Below are 25,888 nucleotides of genomic sequence, written 5' to 3' on the forward strand. Positions count from 1 at the left end.
AGGCCAATGTGGATTAACTGTGTGACTTTAAGCCAACCACTTTCCTCCTCTGAACCTGTATTTTGTTATAGACAAACTTGTGATAATAACCACCACACCTTCCCTGCCTGCCTTAAAAGGGGGTTATGAAGTATGAGATGAAGAATGTGGAAGTAGAGCTCCTGTGATACTGTGAATGGCATGGTGAAACCAGTGGTTTTCAACCTGGGGTGCAAATTAGAATCAGCGTTCCAGACAAGCAATGTCTGGGCCCCACTCCAGAGACTCTGATTTAAGTAGATGTGTGTCGGTCCTGGGCATCAGCAGATTTTAAAATTTCTCTATGCGATTCTAAAGTGCAGCCTGGGTAGAGACCTCTGGGGAGCTGGGCTACTTAGTGCAGGAAGGGCCTGGCCGTCTCAGTGAGGGGTCCATTTTCATCTTAGACTTTGAGTAAGAGGCAACTCTCTTAATAACTTACAAATGGCTTAAAATGTGCCCACCATCACCAAGGTGTAGAGGCAGGGATTTTTCTGCAGCAGGGAGTCTGCTGCTCTCAGCTAAGGGCCTTCTTGGGGCTGTTACATCACCTCCAGAAAAAGACTGGAATAACTGAGAGAGAGAGAGAGAGAGAGAGAGAGAGAGAGAGAGACCCCTTGAGCAGGAATGACCTGAGGATGTAAATGGGGCTAGAACTACCCTCTTGGACCTGCAAGATAAGGTTTTTACCAGTTTCTTAATTAGAAGACTCAGAGGCCTGGTATCAGTTCTTACTGAGTATTCCTTGTTGATCACATGTATCTGACATTGGACAGCACTCACTGTATGTGGTTCCTAGAGCAGACTGCAGGCTCAAGTCCCTCTCAAAGACTTTCATTTTCCTTACATAGTCCTTGGTTAGAGAGGTCTCTTGATATCATTTTATGTAAATACCCATGCCAAGTAGACCCAGCTTGATCTTGGCAGTCAAGTTTCCGGTCCAAAAACACCCTTAGAATTCCATCTTAAGATCTGTTTCTATCTGGGTGGCCTATAAACCTTTTTGACACCGGAGACCTGTTTCGTGGAAGACAATTTTTCCACAGACCAGGCGTTGGGGATTTTAGGGTGGCTTCAGGATGATTCAAGCACATTAGATTTATTGTGCACTTTATTTCTATTATTATTACATTGTAATATATAACGGGATAATTATACAACTCACCATAATGTCAGATCAATGGGAACCTTGAGCTTATTTCCTGCAGCTAGACAGTCCCATCTGGGGGTGATGGGAGACAGCGACAGATCATCAGGCATTAGATTCTCATAAGGAGCACGCAACCTAGATCCCTTGCATGCATACGCGGTTCACAATAGGGCTCGCACTCCTATGAGAATCTAGTGCCGCCACTGATCTGACAGGAGGCAGAGCTCAGGCAGTAATGCGAGGGATGGGGAGTGGCTGTAAATATAGAGGACGTTTCGCTCACTTGCCTGCCGCTCACCTCCTGCTGGGCAGCAGTACTGGTCCGTGGCCTGGGGGTTGGGGACCCCTGGCCTACAGGATATGAAGTCGTTTGTTAATTGACTCTTTACTGAATGCCCAGAAGCTGAACTAGGCACTTGCACGTAGGCTTATCTCATTGCATATTGACAACATCCCTTCATGTAGATATTATTATTCCACCCATTTTTCAGATGCAGAATTGAAGGCTTAGAGAGGTTAAGTCAGTCACCCCTGGGCATTAAGCCCACAGGCTGCAGACCTGGAGTCCACACTATGTTGTGTGTTCTTTCTACCATACATGGAGTGCAATGCCCATATAATATATTATGGTACTCCTTAAAGCTTTGGAGGCATATTGCAAAGATTTTCCAGATCTTCGTTGCTCAACTTGTGGTCTGTGGAACAGCAATGTGGGCGCTACCTGGGAGCTTATTAGAAATTCAGGGTCTCAGGGCCTGCCCCAGCTCTTCTGAATCAGAATTTATGTTTTAACAAGATCTTATCGTAGAAATACTTTCGTGTTGGAGAAATTAGGGAGCTAGTGAATTTTAATGCATTTACAACTATTGTCCCTGCCAGACAATTAACAGTCGTGTGTGTGTGTGTATTCACACAAATATGGGAAATCTGATACAAATTCTAAATTATATTTATGGGAAATAACGCTTGCTGGTGCCAGTAACAATAAAATTTTTGATCCTTCTAGACACATCCTAGTAGATATAGGTTATAAATGGCAGTGTTTGACTAATAAACTCTTTTATATGCAGACAGCAAATGAGACAAGTGAGTAGAGACACCACCAGGAGTACGCCACCAGCAATTATATCTTCTGGTTCCAGCCAGCGCTTTCACAAGGGCCATTTTTTCCTGCCTCTCGGAAGGGACTGATAGACTTTCCAATTATGTGGTACCAGTGTTTGTCATTTTATTAATTAAAGTCCTGTATGTAAAGCAGGAATGGCATTGTGGCTAGGCCTAATGCTATTATTTCTCTCATGGCCCATTCCTCCTCCAGAGGTAATTATTGCAATTTTATGTCCTGAATATGCCCCATGTTTGCTATGCATACCTCATGGCAGCTTCAGGACAATCGCTTCAACCCATAGAAAATACTGTAATGATATTTAGCCTGCAGTGTTCAAAAGAGACTTAATGACATCAAATAATAGCTATTCTGCATGCAACATCCCCAAATGTAGGAAGTGCTCTGAGCGGGGAGATGCTATCTTTCTTCAAATTTCTGAAGACCTGCATGAATTCCAATAGTAGAGACAAAACCAAGGCTGGATGCTGTAGTGTGTATTTCACTTCAAGAGAAGGAAATACATTTTTAACAGAGATGCTCAAAGATGAGCTTGCATGGGGGGGGGTACTCCCTGGGTATTCCCCATCCAGTCTCTGTTGAATGACTGGGATTGGAATTGTCATCAGGAACATCTAAGCAACCTCTGCATGGGGGTTAAGGCTCTCCCTCAGTGTAGGGTGCCAGAGGGTCGTAATTCTCAGTGTGAACTGGTAATTCTGACTTCCCTGGTTTCAGTGTGGTATCTTCTTAACTTCAGCTGAGAACACTGACTCACTGCAAAATCCAGTGTTTTTGTTCACCATCTTCTAATTCACCTTGAAAAAAGAAACACCACCACTCTAGCTATAAATAGCTTAATGACATATCAACCCAACACAGCAAGAAGCTGGCCAGATGCAGATTTTTGATAACAAGCAAATAAAACATGTTTCTGGCAAATGCTTGCAATTAAGAAATGCTGGATTCCTGGTCTTGTGGGATACTTAAAAGATCAGGAACCTTCCTGAAAATACCACTTACTGTCTCCTTTCTGAAGGATCATGAGGAAGCCAGGGAACACCAGGGGACATCCATATGCCCTCTTTCTAAAAACATGAAGGCTACATATAAAAATAACCACCTTGGGATCCCTGGCTGGTGAGGTTATAAAATTACAGGTTTTTTTTTTCTTTTTCTTTTTTTTCCTGTGGTCTTTTCTTTCTTTTCCAACTTTTTTTTTTTTTTTTTTTTTTTTTTTTTTTTTTTTTTTTTTTACAATGACTATCTGACTTTTGATAACTAGAACAAAAATAATGAAATTAATTTAGAGTATGCAGCTTTTAAAAGCATGTTTATGAAGACTAATATTGATATGGGAAAATGTAATGTTAAATAAAGAAATAAGACACAGGATGTTTATATTTATCTTATGTAAACCCTTTCTCTATAGCAAAGCTCAAATCTCAATCTATCTGTCTGGAAGGAAATGCACCAATATCTTTGGGGGGTAAGATTTTGGGCAATTTCAATTTTCTTCTTCATACTTTCCTGCATTTTCCTAACGTTCTACAATGAACATAAAGTTCTTTTATAATCAGAGAAAACAATAAATGCTATATTAAACAGGTGGTAAGAGAGGATTCTGATGTTGGAAAATAGTAAAGCTAGCACTATGCTTTTACCCACTTCAGAGAGAATCAAGTTACTGTGCCTGTACTCTAGGCTTTGTGAGGGAGACCAAGGGAGGGTGGGAGCTTCTGCAGAATGAGGTGGGACAGTGCTGTGAACAGAACACAAGCTTTGGTATCAGAAAGAATGGTCTATTTTTTATGTATCATGTAATATCTCAGAGCTTCAGCATCTTCTTCCGTAAAGCGGGGTCAACAGTCCCCTGCTTAGATATTTATTATGGGGCTTTAACAAGATTATATGAGACCAGTGCCCAGCTTAGCGAAGACATTTGATAAATGTTAGTTCCTTCCTCCTGCTGGGGACACTTTGTTAGAGATAAACAGTTCACAAAAAAAAGCAATAGGACAGGGTGAAAATGCTGTGTTAAAATTTCTGTCTAGTTTTTTTGTTGTTGTTGTTTTATAATCTTCTGGGTTCCCTAGAGAATTATCTTTCCAGGCTTATGGGAAGAAAAAGATGGTATTTTCTTCAGTTACACTGCCATGGTGTGATCCTGGGCAAATGGCCTCCTCTGTGCCTCAGTTTCTCTGTGTGTGATGGAGATGACACTGAGGAGTAGCTTTGTAATCTGACTGCTGGGGAACAGGATGGTTCTAGGCAATGAAACTCCCACAGCCTTCATGGACACCACTGGAGAAAGTAGATGTGGGGCACAGGAACATCTGCAGTGGACCCAGAGCCCTCTGGGAAGTATTTTCCCTGACAGTTGGAGAGCATGTGTGCTCTCAATGGGGTGTTCCCCCAGTACGTGTGCGACACGAACGTGTTGCAGTGACCACTAGTGGGAGCCAGAGAGGTCTGTGATTAACATACAGCTTTTGAATGGGACCCAAGTCTGTGCTAAGTGCCAAGGAAGACCCTGTTCACACCCCAGGGCCGAGACAGCATTCTTCCTAGACCTCAGCTTCATCATGCAATGGGAGAGGTATTAGTTGTGAATGGCTCAAAGGTATTAAATTAATTATGTCTGACTGACTGCAGTTACAATTGCTGTTGATTACTGTAGCCATTAGCAAGTGCTCTGGCCGAGTGGACCACTTAACAGGCAGTGGTGATAGAATGCTGGGCTGCAGTGGCTTCCTAGCTCTAGGTGCTGGGGTAAGAATGACTTTGGCTCAGAAAGCTCAGGAAGGTGTCATTTGTTGGATCCTTGAAGCTCATTGCGGAGACCTCTTGTTCGCTCTCATCCTGGATGAGGGTTATGCTTGCAACTGCAGGGGGTGGGGGTGGGGGTGGGGCTGCACAATTAATTAATTATCAACGAAGTGGGTTTATTGGGCACATCCTGCTGGTGCTAATGTGGGCACTGTGTGAAATAATGCTCCCGACCTGCCCACGTGTTGCTGATCGACTGAGAGGAGAAATCAGAACACAAGCAGTGGCTGAATTTATGCAGCAGCAACTTCCTCATGCCTGAGTAACATAAGATGAGGGATCATCATAATAATAATTGCTGCCATTCATCAAGCGTTGCAGAAAAGACACAGGCTTTTCACATTTTCCTCTGATCCTGGTAACAACCTCATGCAGCAACTAAAACAGGTTTTGTTTTTGTTTTTGTTTTTGGTTTTTTTTCTCTCAAATTAAAGGAAGTTACTTGCTTGAGGTCATATGGCTCCTAAGTCGGGCAGAGCTGGGATCTAAACTCAGGCCATCTAAGTCAGATCCGGTGTTTACAGATTTGGCTGGGGAGTTGGGCAGACGTGGTTTCAATCATGACTCTGCCTCTAGCAGGGTGACCTTGGGCAAGTCACTTAAACTCTTTAAGCTCCAGTTTCTGTATCAATAAATGGGGGTAACAATTTTTTTTTATAATAAGATAATGTAGGTGAAATGCTTAGCACAGAGCCAGCCTTATACTAGGGAATCAATATTTGAAAACTACATCCTTAGTTGGCTTTAGTGACACTTAGGGTCCGTTTTTCCAGCTCTGGACTAAGTAAAGGCTTACTTCAACTAGGGTGCAAAGAGCTAGGGTGTTTGAGGGCCCTCATTAAGAATAATGGCTTGCTTTTTAGCGTAATACAGCCAAGTGATTTGTAAGTGACCTGAAGACCAGAAGTTTTCACACTGAATGTAAGTGTTCTTAAATTTTCTGTAGAATAAACACCCCAAAGAGATCCCAGAATCCTGTGGGCTGTCTCCCCACATGGCTGGCCACACAGCAGGTTTGAAATCAATACTTGCTGGTTCACCACCTGACTGTGGACCCTCAGTGCCCCTGCCTCGCTCATCCCTCCCGCTCGGGGTCCGTGTGTGCATCCAGCCAGTCAAGTGCCTTGTTGCCATGGCTCAGGGGCTCATCAGAAGAACAGGGAAGATTTTATCCACTCACAGGGTAGCCGTGGGAGGTGGAGAGGCTCTGTAAGCTTTGACACACAGGGGATTCTCATTACAGTGATGTTATTACAGGTGTCTGGATGGTTGTCGTTAAGAGACTGGAAGTGGAGCCCAGATCTCTTACTCATACAGAGAGCCTTTGGAAAAAGCCCTTTGGAAAATGCCTCGAGAACCACTACAGCTTCCTCCTTTGTATTAGAGGGCTTTGCCCTCTAATACAAAGTTGCGTATGCCTAGATCCCAGCTAAAGGCTTTCTGAGGTTACTGTCTCCATCACCAGTAGTGTTAGCAGCTGCCAGCGCTCAGCCCTCCTAAGGTTTCAGCACCAGGGTCAGGGTGACTCATGGGGTAGATGAGGGGCAACCATAGTTGAAGCTGACTTCAGGGCCAACCAAGGCAGAGCAGGTGCTCTTCAAAATGTACCATCTATGAGCCTAATTGCAACCTAGGAAATGGAGTGAGATCATTAAAGTGGGGAGGCCTTGGGACTTCCGAAAAAGGCAGCAAGGTTCAGAGCTCTTCCTCTGGGCTTCTTAGAGTGGGAGCACATATGCCGCTCGGCTCTTCCTGGGGGTACCCAAAGCCACAAGGCAAATAGGTGCATTAGCCACTCAATAGTAAAACATGAGGCATGTTTTTGTGTCCAAACAAATAGGCATGTTAAGGAATTAAAATACAGAATTGACATTTATTTTTAAGTTAAAAAAGGGGTTTGTAAAAGTCAGACTTGTGATGTTCTGCTCTGGGCCATATCACCAGACTTCCTCCCTGCCTTGGGTGACCTTGTTGACGGCAGATGTCCCACTCCCAGGAGCTCCCCTGGGGAAAGCAGAGATACTCTTGCATCTAGAGGACACTGTGGGCCCTGCTGGCCAGCTGCGTGTGGTCTAGGCTCCTTTCCTGAGCCTTCTCTCCCCATTTGTAAAAGGGTGACAATATCACCCCTGGGGGATGGGGGCGATGTGGGGGAAGGCCCCTCTGTAAACACGTTGGGACTATATCAAGGTATGGGGTTATTGTTCTGTGTAGGTGTCTGCCGAGGGGGCAGTGGAACAAAGGGACTTTTGGCAGATTGGAGGAGGGAGCTCCCATGCCCCTGCTGGCTGGGGAGAGGTGCTGGTGGAGATGGTGGACAGGGGCAGCAGGGGCCCCTTTGCTGCTGTTAAAGCCTAAACTTCCCCGGACCCCAGCCACTGAACTGGGCAACACCCCTCTCCGCACTATTGCCAGACTACCCAGGGCAGGGCAGAGGCCAAACCCTCCAGATTCAGGCTCCTTGGAGAAGGCAGCCTCCAGCCTTGGTCTCAGAATCATCACTGAAGTCAGAGAGGAAGATAATAATAGTAATGGCTGCAACAGAGTAGCAGAAACCACATGTTCCATTTTTCAGCACCTAATTGTGTCCAGATTCAGGTGGGGCATTTTTCATATCTCCTCTCACTCGTTTCTCCTGACAGCCCTGCAGAGGATACTGAAGCTGAGAAGAGTGGGTCGCTGTACTCAAGATTTCCATGCTAGAAAGTGGAGGGCTTCCACCAAGGGCTAAGGGACTTCAAGCCCCGTCCTTCCCACTGCACCGCACTGCCTTGCGATGCCCCTTTTGCACTCAGCCCCACATGGCCAGCTGGATTCTTCTGGTCACAGGAGATGGCGTGGCTGTTGGGCTGTGGGGCAGGAGGGAGGCAGCTCTACCTGGAGCCACCACCCTGCTCTGACTTGCTGTAGGTGTCAGCATTACTCTGTGGGAGCCCGAGCAGCTCTCTGCTTTCTGCTGGGCCCAGCATTACATCCTCCTGGGCAGACAGTGGATAATTTAGAGGGATCATATGCTAGCTTGGGGTCCTGACCGTGGTCCCCAGGGCAGGAAGAGGAGTGTGCAGAGAACAGCATGTGTGAAAACAATCCCCGGCAAGACTAGCTGGATCTGCTCTTAATTTAGGCAAGCACTGACACCTAGAGCTGGACTTGCTTTCTCCCAGTTCAGGCACATTCTGTCACTGCAGAGATGTCACAGCATCAGATGAGATGGGGGCTGGACATCCATAGGAACTCTGCCTGATGAGTATCTTGGTCCCCAAATACCTGACCAAAGGGACTTGGGCTTAGTGAGGGAGGTAGAGATAACATTACTCTGGAATCCCCTCTAGCTTGGTACTGGTCCCCTACTATTTACAAAAAGGGTTTTGCAAACACCGCAAAGTACAGCATTGCTTGGCCAAGCACGGGCAGAGAGAGGCTGGTCCCAGGTGGGCTCTGATAGGGACTTGCTTGTTCTTTCACCAGTCAGCCCAGAGAGGGGAAGGGTGCAACATTCTTCTCCCTAGATGGTCATCCGTTCTATGCAGAAGGTAAACTGGCTCCAGAAAATAACAACTTTATTTGCCATCCAGCCTATGAGGCCTCCTGGAATGGCTTCTGCTTCCTGATTTGCTAAAGTAAGTTGGATCACATGGGGCTGAGAACGGGGCCCACCCAATGAACAAACTCCATTTGAGTCCTGTAGGTGAGTGGCAGTGACTCCTTGGTGGCTCAGGAGTTAGACCCAGTGACTACTCCCAGCCTATGGAGAGACGAAGTGGAGAGCTCTTTGGTGACACAATGGGGTGGGATTCCCTACCTGCCTGCAGAGACGTGGTAGCGAGGCTCTGAGTTAGGTGAGAGAAATGCCAGTTCTGATGCTTTTGAGGTTCTCCCCAACTCTCCCCAAGCTGAGAAGGTTCCATCTGTCCGCAGCAGGGCAGTGTGACAGGAAGAGCATGAAGCTCAGAATCATAAGATCTGGGTGTGCTCTTGTGTTTATCAGCTGTGGGTCTTGGGGTAAATGTCACGATCTGGATGGGCAGCCTCTGATGCGTAGGATCTGCTCTGGAAAATGAGCTGAATTCAACAGTTCTGCTCATCCTCCTTGGCTCCTGCCCTGTCGAGAGTTTGGTGGCAGCTGATAAAGGAAGGCCCCCTTCTGCTTTTGTTTTTCCTCGATCTCATGCCATCTGATACTAAGTTTTCTTACTCTTATCCTCCTTTTCTTGACTTTCCACAGAAGAATTTGCCACTGAGTTTAATAAACTTTGAACACACAGCAGTCAGAAAAGATCCTCTCTTTTTCCCATCTTGAGAGTCCTATTTGCCTGCCGCCGAGGTCAGGGGCAAGCTCCAATAAGCCCAATCAACACCTGCCTCTCAGCTTCCCTGCTTCTGTGTCACGCTGAGAGGCTGGAGGGAAGGATGAGCCTGTTTCCAGGGATGATCACGAGCACCCTGAAATGTCTTATAAAATCAACCAGATAGCAATTTATAGAAAAATTCCCTCCCTTTGAGAAGGGCTTCGGGGACGGATGGCCAAGGGCAACTCCGGGGGCCATGGCGTCTTCTCCCTCACATCTCTCTGGGCTACATTTGCTGGTTTTAATGACACAAAGGATGGGTCCCCTTTTCTCCAGGCCCATGTAGATGTGTAAGGGGCCTGCTGGTCACTTTCTGCCTAGATCACAGCAGCTCTCCACAGCTAATCCAACCTGATTCTTTTTATTGCTAGAGGTGACGTCAGGGGTGGAAATGTTCAGCTGTGTCCCAAGATCCCCATGGGTGTGTGCACGCATGTGCGTATGTGTGTGTGTTTGCGTGTATATATGTACGTGCGAGAAGAGGGGAGAGGCAACTGCAGCTCTGGCCAGGCAGGAAAACCATCTTTGAGGAACTGATCACCACAAACTGGGGGGATCCCATCTCACTTTTGGATCAAATTGCATTTCGGCAGCTCACACAAGAAAAACTGCTTTCATGCCTTGGAGGGGAAAGAAAATGAGGAAAGTCCACTTTTTCTCCCTGTAGGCCTTGTTCTGGCCTGAGAACATGGTTTAAATTATTCCAGTCACAGGCAGGCTATTCAAATAAAATAGAATTTCAAACCACACGGGGCTTGTTGAGACATTCAGGCTGCTCGGGTGTGTGAAAGGCAGGGGGCTGGGGTGGTGTCAGCCGCCACTCTGCCGTGCTCTTTATTACCAGCGGCTGCAATGCCAGACACATCCGCGGGTGTCTCAAAGCCGAGGCGGATTCGAGCAGGTCTGACAGCAAGTGTGCACATGAAAGCCACTGCAAGCCCTCCCTCCCCGGTGGCAACTTTAATTATTTGAACTGGAGCTCAGAAAAATAAAAATAAAAATAAAATCAGAATATATTGTAAGTGGCTCCCCAGTTTCCTGCAGAGAAGAGCTTGTGGCAGAGAGGAGGAACACAAAAAGAAAACCAAAACCACAACGTTCTCTCTTGTTTGTGGCTGGGCGAGGCAGAGCTCTTTAAATATTCATGCCCCATGTGTAACTGTGCAGAGAGATAGGAGGCGGCCGTGGTAGTCAGCAAGAGCAGGCTGCAGGAACCTGGAGGGAGGACGTGGGAGTGGGGCAGGCTTCTAGAATGCCCTGGAAGTTGGATTGGCACAAAGGCACACTGTGGCTATACCTCCATCGTGGGGGACCCTTGACCTGGTTTCATATGCTCTCCCACCCGCTTCTCTTCGCCCCTGCCTTCATCATTTCTCATCCCTTTTCTGACTCATCTTTCTAAAAGACAAGTGACATCACGCTTTCTGGGGCCACAGGCAGGTGAGGAAGACTCTCTGCATGGGCTCAGAATGAATTTCAGTCACAACTGGCAAGCACACCTATGGCCAATAGCTCTGAAGTCTCAGCGTGCCTCCAAATCACTGAGGATGGGGTTTAAAAATGCAGAGCCCTGGGCCCCACACTTAGCGCTGTCATTCAGTAGGTCCAGGGTGGGTCGTCTGTTACATTTTCCAGGTGAATGTGATTGGTAAAACATAGAACTACTGGTTAACTCACTTCTAGATGTTGCAGGAAATTCTTGAAGATGACACCAGTTCTTCTCTGGGAATCCACTGATGAGGGTGGTGTTTCTTGAGATAGTCTACAATTACTTTAACTTCCCGGAGACCAGAACTGAGCTGGGTTTGGAGAAAGTCCTTCGTGGTAGGCATCAACCCCAGAACTCAGCTGGACCTGTCGCCAGTCCCTGTAGGCCTGATGCTCATCAGAGACCTGTCCCCAAAACTCTGTCTAGCGTCCACCTTTCTGCACTTGGGCCCCATAGGCAACAGAGGCCCCTGTAGGGCTGGTGGGGTTTGAAAACCCTGAGTGAACCTCACATAGTCTCCCAGAGAAATGCAATATCCATTTTTTTTTCTGCCACTGGGGTTTAGCCTGCCTGGGAGGAGGAAATCAACTTCCTGCATTCTGCATTTAGGATTCACATAAAATAAATGGTAGGGCTTACAAATCTAGAAATGCATATTTCTATTTTGGTTATTTATTTTCCTGATAAAAACATTTCTCCCAACATTGGGAATTCAAAGACCCATCAGCATTTAGACAAATGGTCTGAAAACCTGAATGTGAAATCATATGAATATATATAAATATAAATAATGTGAGTGTGGAATGGACTTATTTCCCTTCCCTTCATTATGCCTGCTGAGCCAAGTTCTGGAAAAGGGCAGGAAATAGCAGAAACAGCCCAGAGCAAATTAGACTGCAGGAAAAATAAAACAGGCCAGTAAAACAAAACACCTGTTTAAGCTATTGATCAACTCAAAGGTTATTAGAGAAATGATGAAGTATTAGAATAATATCATTTGTACCTTGACATTTCTTTTTCTGAAATTTGGCTCATATTAAACCCAGCGAAGAGTAATTTTAAAGACCAAATGCTCTTAAGGATCCTCCTGTCCTCTCCGGTGGGCCAACCATCTGTCCTCATTTATATGTTCTCTTAAAAAGCCTTCCTTTCTAGGTACCTGCTCTCAGACACCTGAGAAATATCAGCAATGACTGTGTAATTCTACCATCTGCATGAGATAGCATGGTTTCTCAAATACAATTTAATATAATGAATCTATTTGTGCTCAGAATTCTTCCAAAAAGGATTTAAGGTGGTTCACAGAGATACATAAAATCTAGTAGGATAGCATAGCCTAGAAGAGGGTGAGAAGGAAGTGGCGAACGTCAAGTTATAAAATCAAACCAGGAGTAAGCTGCTACAAATTGCATATCCCAAAGTCCCATTTGCTTGCCAAGTGGAGCCTTGGTTTTAATTTAACCACTCCCCGTATTAAAAAATCATTTCTACATCTTTTCCATTCTTGTTTGTTTTCTGTCTGTGAGTTTTTATTTTATGAGAAACTCAAGGGGCTTGACTCTGCATCCCTCAGCAGGGGCAATCCTGTTGTCTGTCCCTCTGCTGGTCACAGAACCACCTCCCTGGGATTTCTGTGAGCCACAGAAGAAGTGAATCTGGTCAGTTTCACAATGTCCACAACTTGACAGGAAACAAATTGCTCAGAGGGTGCATAGCTATTCCTGAAACTGAGCCAGACAGGAATTTCTCCTGTGAGTGTCCAGAACGAGATGACTGGCCAAATCTAAACTACATGCAGGTTTTCTACTACGTGCAAGATGTTGATGCAGGTGCAGTGAGGGAGTACAAAGAAGCACAAGACATGGCCTGCTCTCTCGGAGCTTAGAGTCTGATTTCTGGCTCAAGTTCTCTTCCTCTTCCCCCAGTGTCCTTCTGAATGTTTACACAGCGCGCCAGGCACCCTGTGGGCTAAAGACTGCAGTGCTTACTTTGTACCCGATGCTCTTCCAAGCCCTTTGGACATTATCTATTTAATCTTCCCTCTTCGGGGTAGGCATTCTGTGTGTTCACTTTCCCAGTTAGGAAACTGAAGCCCCAAGAGGTTAATTAACTGCCCAAACACACTGTACAATCAATCAGTGGTGGAACCTGACTTGGACTCAGAAAGTTGATTCTAGAATCCATGAGCTTAATCACTGTGCCATGTTGGGGTCTTAAGTACATTTCTTGGCCCCTAAAGAATATGCTGAGGAACATGGCACCAGTCCCTCCACCCACAAACCAATGAGAAAACAGCGTCAGGAACCATTTCAGAGAGTGACTTTGGAGGTACCTCACTGAATGCCATTGATGTCTTAGTGAAATTTATGTAAATCAAATTTTGAGGATGTATAGTATTTACAATGTATTATAAGAGCTCAATATTTTTAAAAAGGATTCTGTGGAAAGTCTTGTAATCCTTGTCACTCTCTCTTGTTATGCCGCAGAAAATCTCTTCTGGGATTGATTAAATCATGGTTCCGCTGCAAATAGTTCAGGGCAGCTGGGGATGGCTGTTTAAGGCATGATTCTCTGTAGACAGGGCTTTACCGTGTTGATGGACATGCTGTGCTTCGAAGATGGCAGAGATGACCCTATTCTTCTCTCCCCAGGAGAACGACCAGCCCAGCCAGCTAGGCTGCTTTCTTAATCTGGGTTCCGGAAGTGACAAGAGGTGTGGGGAGAAATTAGAGAACTAGAGAAACACTGAGACTTGCCTCACATGGAGAGCTCTTGATCGGTGCGGGAAACGTAGCACTGGTCACTGTAGCACTTTCCGAAGTGGGGACATCAGTGGTACTGAGCAATAGAGCGTGGTCTAGGAGAGAGGAAAAGAATCACAAGCACACCATTATCAGGAACTGGGGGATCAGGGGTGCAGGGTTATTGGACTGTGCACAGTTCTTAACCAGCCTAGGGATATCTTTGAGGAAACAGGTTTTTGGCCTACAATGGAGAAGAAAGCCCACCTGTCAACAATTTCATTCTAAACTGCCCATGAGGTCCCAGCACCATCATCTGGGCTACCACATCCCTGATCTTCCAAGGTCACCAGCTTCAGCCCATGGCCCAGGAATAGCCTGAGGCACACTAGCCTCCCCAGCTCCACCCTCCCCATTTTCAGTCATGTGTGCCCTTCCAGTGGTTTCTATGACCTTCACTCTCTTCTCCCCTGTCTAGAACCCAGGTCATCCTGTGTCCTTACCCATGAAGACTCACTTCTTGTATTTTCTAAGCATGGCTCTGTCTGAAAATCTGGGAGAACAGGGGCTCCCAACCCCATGTGGTGGTGGGAAGAAGCATCTGCAAATTCCCGGGGTCTGCAGAGCATTTTGTAGGTGGTCAGTGCTGTGGCATGAATGCCTTTGTGAGCTCACAACACTTTAGGGGGCCTCAGAACCTCAAGCATTACTTTAGTCTTTCCTTTCTACCTTTCTGCCTTTCTCAGTAAAGGCTGTTATTAAGTAACATATTCAGGTGGGTCAAGGGCAGAGTAACCGAGAGATCTCAGCAAGGATGAGGGAGATTCAAGGAGCTGGCATTGTGTGACTGGGAACAGAAAAGCCCTCAGGCAGGCAGGTGGGTCACAACTGTTGCCTTCAGATTTCTGAAGGGCTGCCTTGGTGGGAGAGGGGGTAGTTCAGTTCTGTGGGGCTCCAGGGGGCAAAAGTCATAATAAATGAGTAGAAGTCACGGAGAGGTGGAGCTTGCCTCTAGGTAAGGAAAGCTAATCTGTGATTGAGAACAATAGCATGGGCTGCTCTTGGAGGCAGTGGGAGCCCTGTCACTGGAGGTATTCCGCAGGGCTGGATGTTTGTTTGCTATGGGTGCTATAGTGGAAATTATCAAACTGGGAACAGAGACATTAAGGGCACATCCAGCTTGGAGCTCCATTTCTCTCCTCTGCGTCTTTTACAGACAGAACGCTAAGAATAATGCTGCTGCATGGTGAGGACTGAGCCAACTCTTACTTTGTTCAACAAATAAGCATTGGAGGGTCTCTAGTTCCACAGAAAAAAGGCAAATGAAGAGGACAGAAGAAGGAGAGAGACATTCCTACCCCAGCAGCCCCTATGCTGCAGAGTTGGGCACCAGGGCCTGCCCGGGCCCCATCACTAGGGACAGCCCCCAAAGCTGGCTAGCCTGGCCTCTCCAGCAGCCTAACGTTGGGAGCTATGCTGGCCTCACAGACCCTCTGTGATCCCACACTTTGCCCAGTCTGGTGTCTCTGAGTCTAGAGTCAGCTTACCCAGGAGCACTGGGTATCTCTTGGCTGTGTAGAGGTCCTTTGCTGTCTGCCAGACATGCAGGGTTTGTGGGGGAGGATGGGCCCCGGAGAGAGAAGGACAGGCATTACTAGCTTAAATCAGGGGTGAGGTGGGGGGATGGTTGTAGAGGCTGTGCTGCAGGGAATGGACCATGGACCAGGTGTAGAGTGAGGTTCCCTGGGCACAACCCCGGGGCAAATGACACAAGGCCTCGCTGTGTCTCAGTCTCCCCAGTCATAAAGAGGGCTATGGCTTTCCCTACCTCTCAATGAATTATGTGGCTGACACAGAGGAGGCCCTCAACATACACTCGTTGATGGAAAGGATTATTATCATTGTTGCTATTATCTTTTTGTTAGTCCCTCCTCATGGTTCTCATTTTAAGTAACCAAAGGTGACACCTATCTTGGCCAAATTTAATCATTCGAAAGCCCAAGGTATGAAGAGGGAATTGTGTGTGAGCGCTCTACGCAAGCTTTGGTCAGACACCCGAGCTTGTCCTGCAGGTGGGGTGAAGCCCAGTCCTGAGTCTCCCATCTGTCTATGTGGGCATGAAGATGGGTGCCAGGGAGAAAGCAGGAGAGAGGTAGTACCTTGGTGGTCCTGGAACCGGGCATCCTTTAGAGTCCTGACCTGCCACTGAGGAGTGTGAGGTGAGAGTGTGCCTTGGGTCCAGCCACAGAAGCCATCTTCGAAGTTGCAGTAAAAACCCACAGGGAGTTTCCCTATGGAGAGAGCAGAGAGGCACAGTCATTTCCAGGACCACTAAAGGCAAAATATGCCAACACCAAGTCGAATTAGCCAGGCATGACCAAATTATCTTCATTAGTAATATAGCTGCCCAGCCAGAACGCTGGATGACTAATGACACTGAGAAACCCCTAAGCCCTAACTGATGCCTGTGCTGGTTTACAGTTTTCTTATCTTCAGAAAGCAAAATAGGAAAAATAACTCCTCAGCATGGGTATCGTTAGTCCAGTTGCATATCTGACAAAGCAGAGGCTCAGAAATGTGAAGCAACTTGACCAAGGTCACACAGCTAGCAGGTAACCCAGTTAGGACTTGAACCCAGGTCTTCTGCTTCTAAATTCTGTACTCTTTATACTGATCCACCTTGAGTGTGACCCCAGGAGAAGCCACTGTATAGCTCACTACATTTCTAACGGTTGACACAATGTCCAGAGTGTGGTAATGGTTGTGGTAGTGTTGGCTGGGGGTTTGTGTGGGTCTGTCAAATTACCTGTCTGCAGAGACACATATGGCTCAAAACTTTCCATTTGCTTTCCTTTATCTCCCAACCTTCCCTTGCAGTTAAGTGAAGACATCTCATGTGCTCTGGCCAATGAAACGTGAGTGGAAGTGATGTGTCTTCTCTGAATTAAGGCTGCGAAAAGCCCTCGTGTAAATCTCTGGTCTCTCTGTTCCTTTGCTGAAACAACCAATGAGAGTTCTTGTTCCTAAGGGTGACACTATATTGATGGAAGAGCCTCTGCCAGCCTGGGTCCCTGAGTGATCCTGTGGAGCAGAGGCCCCTCCCACTTCCACCCTTATTGGATGGGTACTGTAAATGTTATCCCAAGCCACTGACATATGGGGTTTATTCCTGCAGCATAATCTAGCCTATCCTGCTTGATCAAACAATCCCTGTCATTGGGGCCTCTTTATATCACCTGTGGGCTCAGCACAAAGGGCATGTCATCTTTTTCTCTACATCAGACTGATCTCAGGTCCCACTGAAGAGGCCACAGTCAGCTTTCTAGACTGTGTATTTCCCAACTGCCCACAGAAGGAAGAGGAAAGGATAAGAGGGTGAGAGAGAGAGCTCACTTTCTCCAGCTCACTCTGAGCATGGCTCCAGGAAAGGCGCTCAGCCCTGAGGAGCTAGTGGGCTATTCCAGGCGATTCCGATGGCCCCCAACACCTCCCAGCCTAGCTGCGGAGAAGCCTGTGTCTCCACGTGGGAGGAAAGAAGCTCTCTAGCTGAGACCCACAGCACTGCATGTCCTTCCTCTGTCTCAGCCTTCTTGGCAGCAGCAGGCTGACAAAGAGGGCCCTAACGCTTCCTGGCTGTGACAGCACCTTAGTGAATTATTACTCATTTCCCCCCGATTCTCTGTGCATTTCACACAGAGGCAGAATTATAAATTAAAGCAGGCTGTCACTGGCTTTGAGCATCTCTTCCCGTTTATACCCCCCTGAAGGAATCATTTCCCCCCAAGCCCCACATGTTTCTCTGATTAAAAATCCCAAAGCTAAGAAGAACTTTCTGTTTTATTTTTTATTCCCCCCGCAAGGGATCCCACATCTACTTCTTTTGCAGAAACCAACTGGTGGAAGTGACCTTCTCATGGAGTGTCCTTCACAAGTGAGTTTTAAAAACCAAGGCCTGACAGGGCCCTGTGGCTCACACCTGCAATCCCAGCACTTTGGGAGGCTGAGGCGGGTGGATAACCTGAGGTCAGGAGTTCGAGAACAGCCTGGCCAACATGCGGAAACCCCGTCTTGACTAAAAATACAGAAATTAGCCGGGCATGGTGGTGGGCACCTGTAATCCCAGCTACTTAGGAGGCTGAGGCAGGAGAATCGCTTGAACCCAGGAGGTGGAGGTTGCAGTGAGCCAAGATTGCACCACTGCACTCTAGCCTGGGGGACAAGAGCAAAACTCCATCTAAAACAAACAAACAAATAAGCAAAAACAAACAAACAAATAAAATACCCCAAGGCCCACGATGGAAGATTCCAGTGGGCGAAGGATTCCTGGAGGAACGAGGAGGCCGGCCTGAGGTGGAAGATGCACAGTACGTCACTCCCTCCTTACCCTTTCAGGAGGCAGAGGGAGAGAACTGAGCCTGGATCATGGGTTTTGGTATCACAACAGCACTGGAATCCAGACATATGGGCTCTAGTTCTAGCCTCACCACTTTCTGCTTTGTGACCTTACGTAAGTCACTTCTTCCTTAGAGCCTCAGGTTCCTTATCTGTAAAATGGGGCAATATTAGTGTCTATTTTACTGAGCTGGTTTGAGGATAAAGTAGGGGAGACACTGTGGAAACACTTTGTAAACAGCTCAGCTAGAGAGGTGCAAATGTAAATTGGTGGTAGTATTATTAATTGCCATTCATACCTAACTTGGAGCTAGCTCATCAGAGTATGGCTGAAACTGACAGCAAGTCCCTGGCTGGCTCTCTGGAAATGCCTGTTGGAGGCTGCATATGTGATAGCTCTGCCTATGCCTTTAGGCCGGACAGGATTGAAGAAAGCCATCAGCATTCTCTGTCTCTGGAATCCCATTCTTGTTTCAGCTTTGCATAGAATCCAGGGTGGGCTGGGAGTGGAAACCCCTTTTCTTTCTGGCTGATTCAATAAAGGGAGAGGAGGCAGGCAAAAGAGCAAGACAGGCCAGTGGACAATTGATGTGGCAATTAAAACCCCTAAGGGAGGAAGGAGAGCCGAGGATTTCCATGATTGTAAACTCATCAGGGCAGTGTACTCAGCCAGAAGCCACTCCTGAGGAAGCTGGTGGGGTTAAGGTTAAGAGTCAGAACAAAGACCCCTGTGGATTAGGCTGCAACTGGGAAATCACTACTAAGGGCAATTGCTGAGCAAAAGGTTGGCCCACAGGGTTGGCTCTAATGGTATCAACTCATCCTCTAATCATCCTTTTCTCTTCCCATCCGCCCCAAGCTCCTACTCAGTCAGCACATTGGAGGACTTCAAAACTTATCTGCTGAACAAAATGGGAGTGGGCTCAATCCTCTAACTCTTTGCCACTCAAAATGTGGTCCAGGGACCAGCTGCAGCCTCATCACCTATGAATCTGTAAAATGCGTGGAATCTCAGGCCTTGCCCCAACCCACTGAATCAGAATCTGCATTTTTAAGAGGCTCCCTTAGTGACTCCTGTGCACCTCAAATTTGGAGAAGCACTGTTCTAACCAACCCCTTTCTTGGGCTGTAGCCAGTTATTTCATTGGCTGCATGGCCAAATAGCGCTGTGGGTAGGTCAATCAATCCCGCAACATTTGGCAATTATGACACCTGATTCCACTCTAAGAGAGACAAATTGGTAGAGTCATGGAGCTGTGACCTCAGCAGCAGCTGTGGGAGCTGCCAAGTATAAACTCCAGGCCAAATGACACTACTTCTTTTCCTTCCTGCGTGACAACTCTGTTAACATTTTTGATAAATATGTGCTATACATTTTCTTGAAAATATACAGTCATGGGAAAAAATACTAGAAGAAATACATCAAAATATTATAGTTATCTCTGAATGTTTGAGAGGGAGGATTATGGGCAATAGTTATTTTCTCTTGCGTACATTTCTAGATTTTCTGCATTTTACAACCAGTATGTTTTATCTTACAATAAAGAAATACACTTTGAAAACACTGTTTTTGCCTGGCAGGAAGAGTATCCCCAGCACATGAGATTATCGAGTCCATGGTGAAAAAGTGATCTGTCTGCAATACTCAGTGAATCACTGACCCATCCAGGGAATGAAGTGGGGACACCTGGCCCCTTTCTGGGGCGCCACATGCCATCAAGGCCATTGGCCAGAACACAGAGAGAGTCACGAAGACCCCCTTTAGTGCATTACAGCATCTGGGATCTCTCACTTGGATTTGGCCATGTTTAATTAGAAATGCAGGAGTGGCTGTGTTGGAGAGAGGACCAAGAGTAGTATGTTGGGTTGTGGGTTTGGAGGAGAGAGTACAATGGACAGATGAGTATCATGATTGGCTAGAAAAGGGCAAGGGAATGTCCCCTCCATCTCAGGCCCTCCACTCATCTGGGACAACTCTTAGAATTTTTAAGGGCTCCAGAGAGATCCAGTTCCATTGCCCAGATTGAGTCTGGTCATCTGTTTGCAGTCCCAGCCTGTGCAGGAGACTCCCTCTGGGAAGGTGTGGTGAGTTGAGGCTGGCCCTTTGGTAGGGGGTGTTGATTAAATGTAACCTACTTTCCCCCTCCAAATTCCAACCATGGCAGGGTTTGGTCAACTACCCTGGCCCAAGATGAAAGACCCTCAGGAAGATTCTTTAGAGGACCTGGCCATCCCTAACAGAGCTGCAGTGTGAACACCTGCTCAGAGGAAACATTTTAACAGGTTCCAGACCACCTGGGAAAGAGCTGGTGTAGTCAAGAATATTTTCCTATGATATTGGTGTTGATTCTGGAAACCATCCCCATGAAAAAAACAATAACATGAATAATACTGGCTAACATTTACTGAGCACTTACTTTGTGCCAGGAGCTGCTCCAAACACTTCCTACTTGTTTCTCAGACAACAGAGTGTTAGTGGGCATCACGTTACAGATGAGGAACCTGAGACCCAGAGGGGAAGGCCCATGATCTGAACCCTTCTACCCCCAGAGAAAGGCAGTAGCAGAGCCCTGGACCTCCTTGTCTCTTCCTGGCCCCTTCATCCTGGGTGTGTCTGTGGCTAGGTTCAGAACTTAGCACAGCTAAGTGCTGGAAGCTCGTGAAACAGAGTTTACCCTGCATGGTTCAGAATGTGGCTCTGAAGTCAGACTGAGCCTGAATCACTGCTCAGCTGGCTATCAGTTTGATCATGGACAACCACCTCTGCGAGCTTCAGCTTCCTTGTCTCTAACAAAGATGGGTACAATAGCATCACATAGGAGGCTGTGAGGATGAAGCAAGTTCATACCTGAAAAATACTGAGAACAGCTCCTGACTCATAGAGTAAAGCCTCAACAGGTAAGCTGGTGTTGTTGCTGTTGTTATCTTCATGGGAATCGTTTTCAGAGTCAACATTAGTGTGATGAGGAACATAGCAAAAATGCCAGAGAGGATAAGGCACAAAAATAAGAAAAAGGATATTTTCTAAAAGTTCTGCCAAGATCTGAGTGGGAATAACTCTCCTGAGTTGAACTTCCCTCCCAGCAGCTGCTTTCTGTAGCCAAGAACACAGTGGGGGTGTTCTCCAGGGTGGAGGGGTTACTCTAACAGCTTGTCAGAGCCGCTTTTCAAATGTGGCTGAAAAAGCCTCTGGGCCCCAGGTTCTTGCCCTCAGCGCCTGAAGCAGACTGCCCTGAAGCTTGGAGCTGGCCAGGAAACCAATAATGGTAAGCTTTGGAGTGGTGGGAAACGCCCTGAGCCCTTAGTAATGGGCTGGATCCTGAAGACTCAGGGCTCTAATCTGTCCCTGACATGCTGTGTGACCCTGAACAAGTCCATTGCCTTATCCGTGCCTTCATTTTCCCAATTGTCAATCAGGGCATGGCCTGCCTGACCTCTGTCCCAGCTGGGAGGTGGCTATCAAAAAACTTGAAAAAGGTAATCATGAAATCACACAGTTCAGAGGCACTGCTGGAAACATTGCAGACACAAATAAATAGACACACACAGGTGCCTGAACAGGGCATTGTGGGCAGGACTGGCTTCACTTTGGGCCATATGTGTAGTGAGAACTCTATGAGAAAGGCCAGGAGCGGAACAGAACAGGGCAAGTAAAGCCCTTCCCTGTAACTCTTTGCTGAGTTTTATCTAAAAACATACAACTATTCCATTATAATTGGAAAACTTCACTTGAAAGTTTTGTATAAAAATGAAGTTTTAAAAATGGGAAAATGGATGTCTTTATTGCTTAATTTAAATTAGAATAAATGAAACCTTCTCCACCCCCACAAAGGGTCCAGATGACTAGGGACAGAGGGCCCTATTTAAAAGGTATTTTGGAAACCTTCTTGCAGGCCAGTGGGGTCTGCATATCTGGGAGGTGAGGCATTTGCTCCGGTTCTGGGCCCCACCCCAGGCACCATTCTGCCTCATCCTTCCCCAGTCCTGTCTGGATTTCACTCTCCGTCCCTGTGTGGAGCTTTCAGTGCTTTGAGGGAAGATGCCAAGTTATTCATCTCTGCTTCGGGATCTGGCACGTTTTCCAGCTCCCTGTAGGTATTCTGCAAGTGTTGGTTGTTTCCTGGCAAAAACATCAAGGGCTCTGGAGTGATTACTTCTGGAGAGGCAGCTGCGGGGAGCACCATGTTCAATGCAGGAGCACCAGTTGGGAGTCTGCTCCGCCCTGACTGCCAGTGGGGCCTCGGCAGTTTGTTTTCCCCTATGGAGTCCAAGTTTCCAAACTCATTCTTTCCTCTCATCAACAAAGAGTCAGTGAGCACCAACGCTGTGCCAGGAATCGTGAGAGGTATTGCTACAGCAAAGATGACCAGACTCAAACCACCCACAGAGAGGAAGAGAGACACGGAAATCACCTCCATAACACATAATGGATGCATGCCCACTAGGATGGCTAAAATTAAAAAGACAGATAATATGACATGTTGGCAAAGATATGAAGAAAGTGGGCCCCTCGTAGGCTGCTAAATGCCCAGAATAGGCAAATCTATAGAAATAAAGATTGGTGGTTGGTTCAGGCCAATGGCAGGGGGGTTGGAGCAAAATGGGGAGAGATACTACGGGTTTCTTTTTGGGGTGATAAAAATGTTCTAAAATAAAATTGTGATGATGGTTGACAACCCTGTGACTACATGGAAAACAGGGAATTATACACTTGGAGTGGGCGAATTGTATATGAATTGTATCTCAAAGCTATTCATGAAAAGTAATGACAGTGACGATGTTTGGATGGATCTACTGGATTGTGGGGGAAGGGTTCAGAGGGAGAAGAACCAATGGTACTTGTGGAGGACCGTCAGGGAGGCTTTCTGAAAGAATCGACTCAGGGTGAGTCTTGAAGTAGATGTGACTCGAGAAAGGAAAGGGGAGACCATGTGAGCAAAGCCATGGAGGCATGAAGGATCTGGAAGGTGGTTCCATATGGCCGGAGCTGGGGTGCATGGAGGAGGGAGAGGATGAGGGCAGGTGGGGAATGAGGCTTGGAAGGGGAGGGAAGTCTGGGCATGGAGGACTTCCAATGTCACATTAGAGCTGGGCTTTATCCTGCACGTTTTCTCTGTGCTTTAAGGATGCTGACAGCATAACTTATAAGATTTTGTTTGGTTCTTGACTTATATGACTATGGACCAGGTTATTTCTAGACCACAAATCTTAGCTCTCCCTCTTGAAGACTGTGTGGCTTTGTCATGAGAGGAGTCACAAGTGTCATTGGATATCGGGAAGGCTGTCCATGCTCTCATGCCGGGGGTAATGGGGACAATAGGGGGTTATGAGCATGGACTGGGCTGGGGCAGGGTGGGGTAGCCCCATCTACTCACGGCATATCTGGCTCTCGTCTTCTCCCTGGGCGCAGTCCTGGTGGAAGTCACAGGCCTGCCCAAGCTGGAGGACTGTCCCATTCCAACAAGTGAAGGAGCTCTGCAGGGCCATCTTGGAGCCTGGGGATGTTCCTGGAGAGCACACAGACACACAACCATGGTGAGTTTGCATGGTCCCAGGCACCAGCTGGCCTGATGGGTTGGTCCCGTGGGCAGGCTGTAGGGACAGCATGATCCTGCCCTGCCATTCACATCCCAAGGCCTGACTGAGCCATCTGCATCTCCATCTGGCCACACCCAGGGCCAACACCAGCAGGTGAGAGGGGTCAAAGCCCCTTATGCTCATCCATGGCCTGCTGGGGTATCTTACTTTCTAGGATGGTGAGCAGCAGAGTGGTCCATGTTCCCTCCACGACATTCCCCCTCGGCGGTCCTCAAACCCATGACTTTAGTGTGCCAAGTGGATGGCCTCCAGGTGGAGTCTCACCTGCACAGACAGCTCCACTCTCAAGGTCAAATTTGGGGTACCAAGAGGTGGATCTGGTCTAGTGCATGTCCCCCATGTTCTTGACCCCAGGTTCGACCACTGGAGTGACATTGAGAAGATTCTAGAAAGATGCAGTACTTTCTGTTCTGGAATGCAAAGAATACCATCATGCAAGCCTGGGCCTCAGATCTGGACTTGGCTTCTCCTGCCTTGCTGTATGAAGCTGACCATGTCCCTTCTCTGTGTGGTCCCTGTCCCCTCCTCTATCAAAGGAGGGATTTCTATTAGATTGTGAAGGTTTGCTGTAGTCTGAAATTGTTAGATAATTAATTTTATCCAGAGGGGGAAGGGACGGGGGCAGTTTATAATGAGCATACACAGTTATTAGTTTCTGGATTAAGAACAATACATTTTGATAATGAATTAACCTGTGACCACTCACATCTTTGCAGGCCCCAGAGATTCAGACAGCAGAAAGGAGAAGGCTGGCCTGACTTAGCCTCCCTGACCAAATGGGCGGCTTTGCCTGGGAACCACCTCACAAGAGCCTGGCTGGTGCCTCCTGCTACTCAGCTCTTGCCTGGTGTCAGATGGGGAGCCTCTGGCCCCTGTGGAGATGAGCAGGTAGGGCTCACCTGGGTCAACACCCCGCGTGTGCCTGCTTTACCCTCTGCCTTGTTTTCTAGCTCTATCCCAGTCATAGCTGGTGCTAAACCCATCTCAGTGCTCGGGGCAGTGGGGGGAAGAAGAACTAGGACCCCACTTGGCTAAGTCCCCCAGCCTCTCTGAGCCTCACATGGGGGTGCGGCCTTTCCAACTCTGGCTGCAAATCGAACTCAACTGATTCTGATGCAGTACTCTCCAGGTTAGGTGATCTTTAATATCTAAAATTCCATGATTTCCTGGTTCAAAGGACTCTTCCCAATAGCACTGAAACTAACATGAAGCCCGACTTGTTTACTTCTGGAATTCCTCCATCTACTTTAGCACATCCGGCCCTGTGAGGAAGGTAGACAGGTCTTTTTTTTTTTTTTTTTTTCTTTTTTTGAGATGGAATCTCACTCTGTCACCCCGGCTGGAGTGCAGTGGCCGGATCTCAGCTCACTGCAAGCTCTGCTTCCTGGGTTTACGCCATCCTCCTGCCTCAGCCTCCCGAGTAGCTGGGATTACAGGCGCCCGCCACTTTGCCTGGCTAGTTTTTTGTATTTTTTAGTAGAGACGGGGTTTCACCGTGTTAGCCAGGATGGTCTCAATCTCCTGACCTCGTGATCCGCCCGTCTCAGCCTCCCAAAGTGCTGGGATTACAGGTTTGAGCCACTGCGCCCGGCTGACAGGTCTTGATGTCCATTTCCTAAGCGGGAGAACTGAGGTCAGAGAGGTTCAGTGGCTTATCTCAGGTCACACTGCTGGTATGTGGGATTCACACCCAGCCTCTCTGACTGTAAAGGCGCCCTCTCCATCTCATGGAAGGAGATGCTGGAGGTGGCCTTGTGCCCTCCTTTCTAGGGTAGTCCAGATAAGGCAAAGTTTGTCAGATGACAGCAGATGGGCACCCAGTGTTGTCCACCCTGCCTCCTGCAGGGCATTCTTTGCAAATAGTGGTCATGAGAAAACAGGTCCCACTTCCTTCCAGGGAATCACATCTGCGCCCTTTCACCGGCTCTTCAAGGTCCCTGTGATCTGGGCCTAAATTGCCTTTGACTTTCCTTCTGCCTCTCCTTATGGACTCTGTGCTGCAGAATCCCAGAGGGAGATGAACATGGTCATGTGATGATGCACCGCATACTCTGCTGATTGAAATCCTCCTCCGTCCAGGTCCAGCTCACAGACACTGCCTGTGACAATCCTCACACCTTCCAGAATCCCAGAGGGAGATGAACATGGTCATGTGATGATGCACCGCATACTCTGCTGATTGAAATCCTCCTGTCCGTCCAGGTCCAGCTCACAGAC

At 47.4% G+C, this 25,888-nt stretch overlaps 1 protein-coding gene across 1 annotated transcript in view; it reads right to left on the bottom strand.

Moving 5' to 3' along the window:
• The window catches only part of ALK (ALK receptor tyrosine kinase), a 751,958-nt gene that overhangs the window by 121,791 nt on the left and 604,279 nt on the right, over positions 1–25,888 (bottom strand). The window contains exons 6-8 of the mRNA XM_007971055.3: positions 23,449–23,580; positions 15,841–15,972; positions 13,697–13,797 (exon numbers count right to left, since the gene is read on the bottom strand). Coding sequence (XP_007969246.3) covers positions 13,697–13,797; positions 15,841–15,972; positions 23,449–23,580 — 365 coding nt within the window. The remainder of the gene's footprint in view (positions 1–13,696; positions 13,798–15,840; positions 15,973–23,448; positions 23,581–25,888) is intronic.

Source organism: Chlorocebus sabaeus, chromosome 14 (genome assembly GCF_047675955.1).
Source record: "Chlorocebus sabaeus isolate Y175 chromosome 14, mChlSab1.0.hap1, whole genome shotgun sequence".
Classification (NCBI taxonomy): Eukaryota; Metazoa; Chordata; class Mammalia; order Primates; family Cercopithecidae; genus Chlorocebus; species Chlorocebus sabaeus.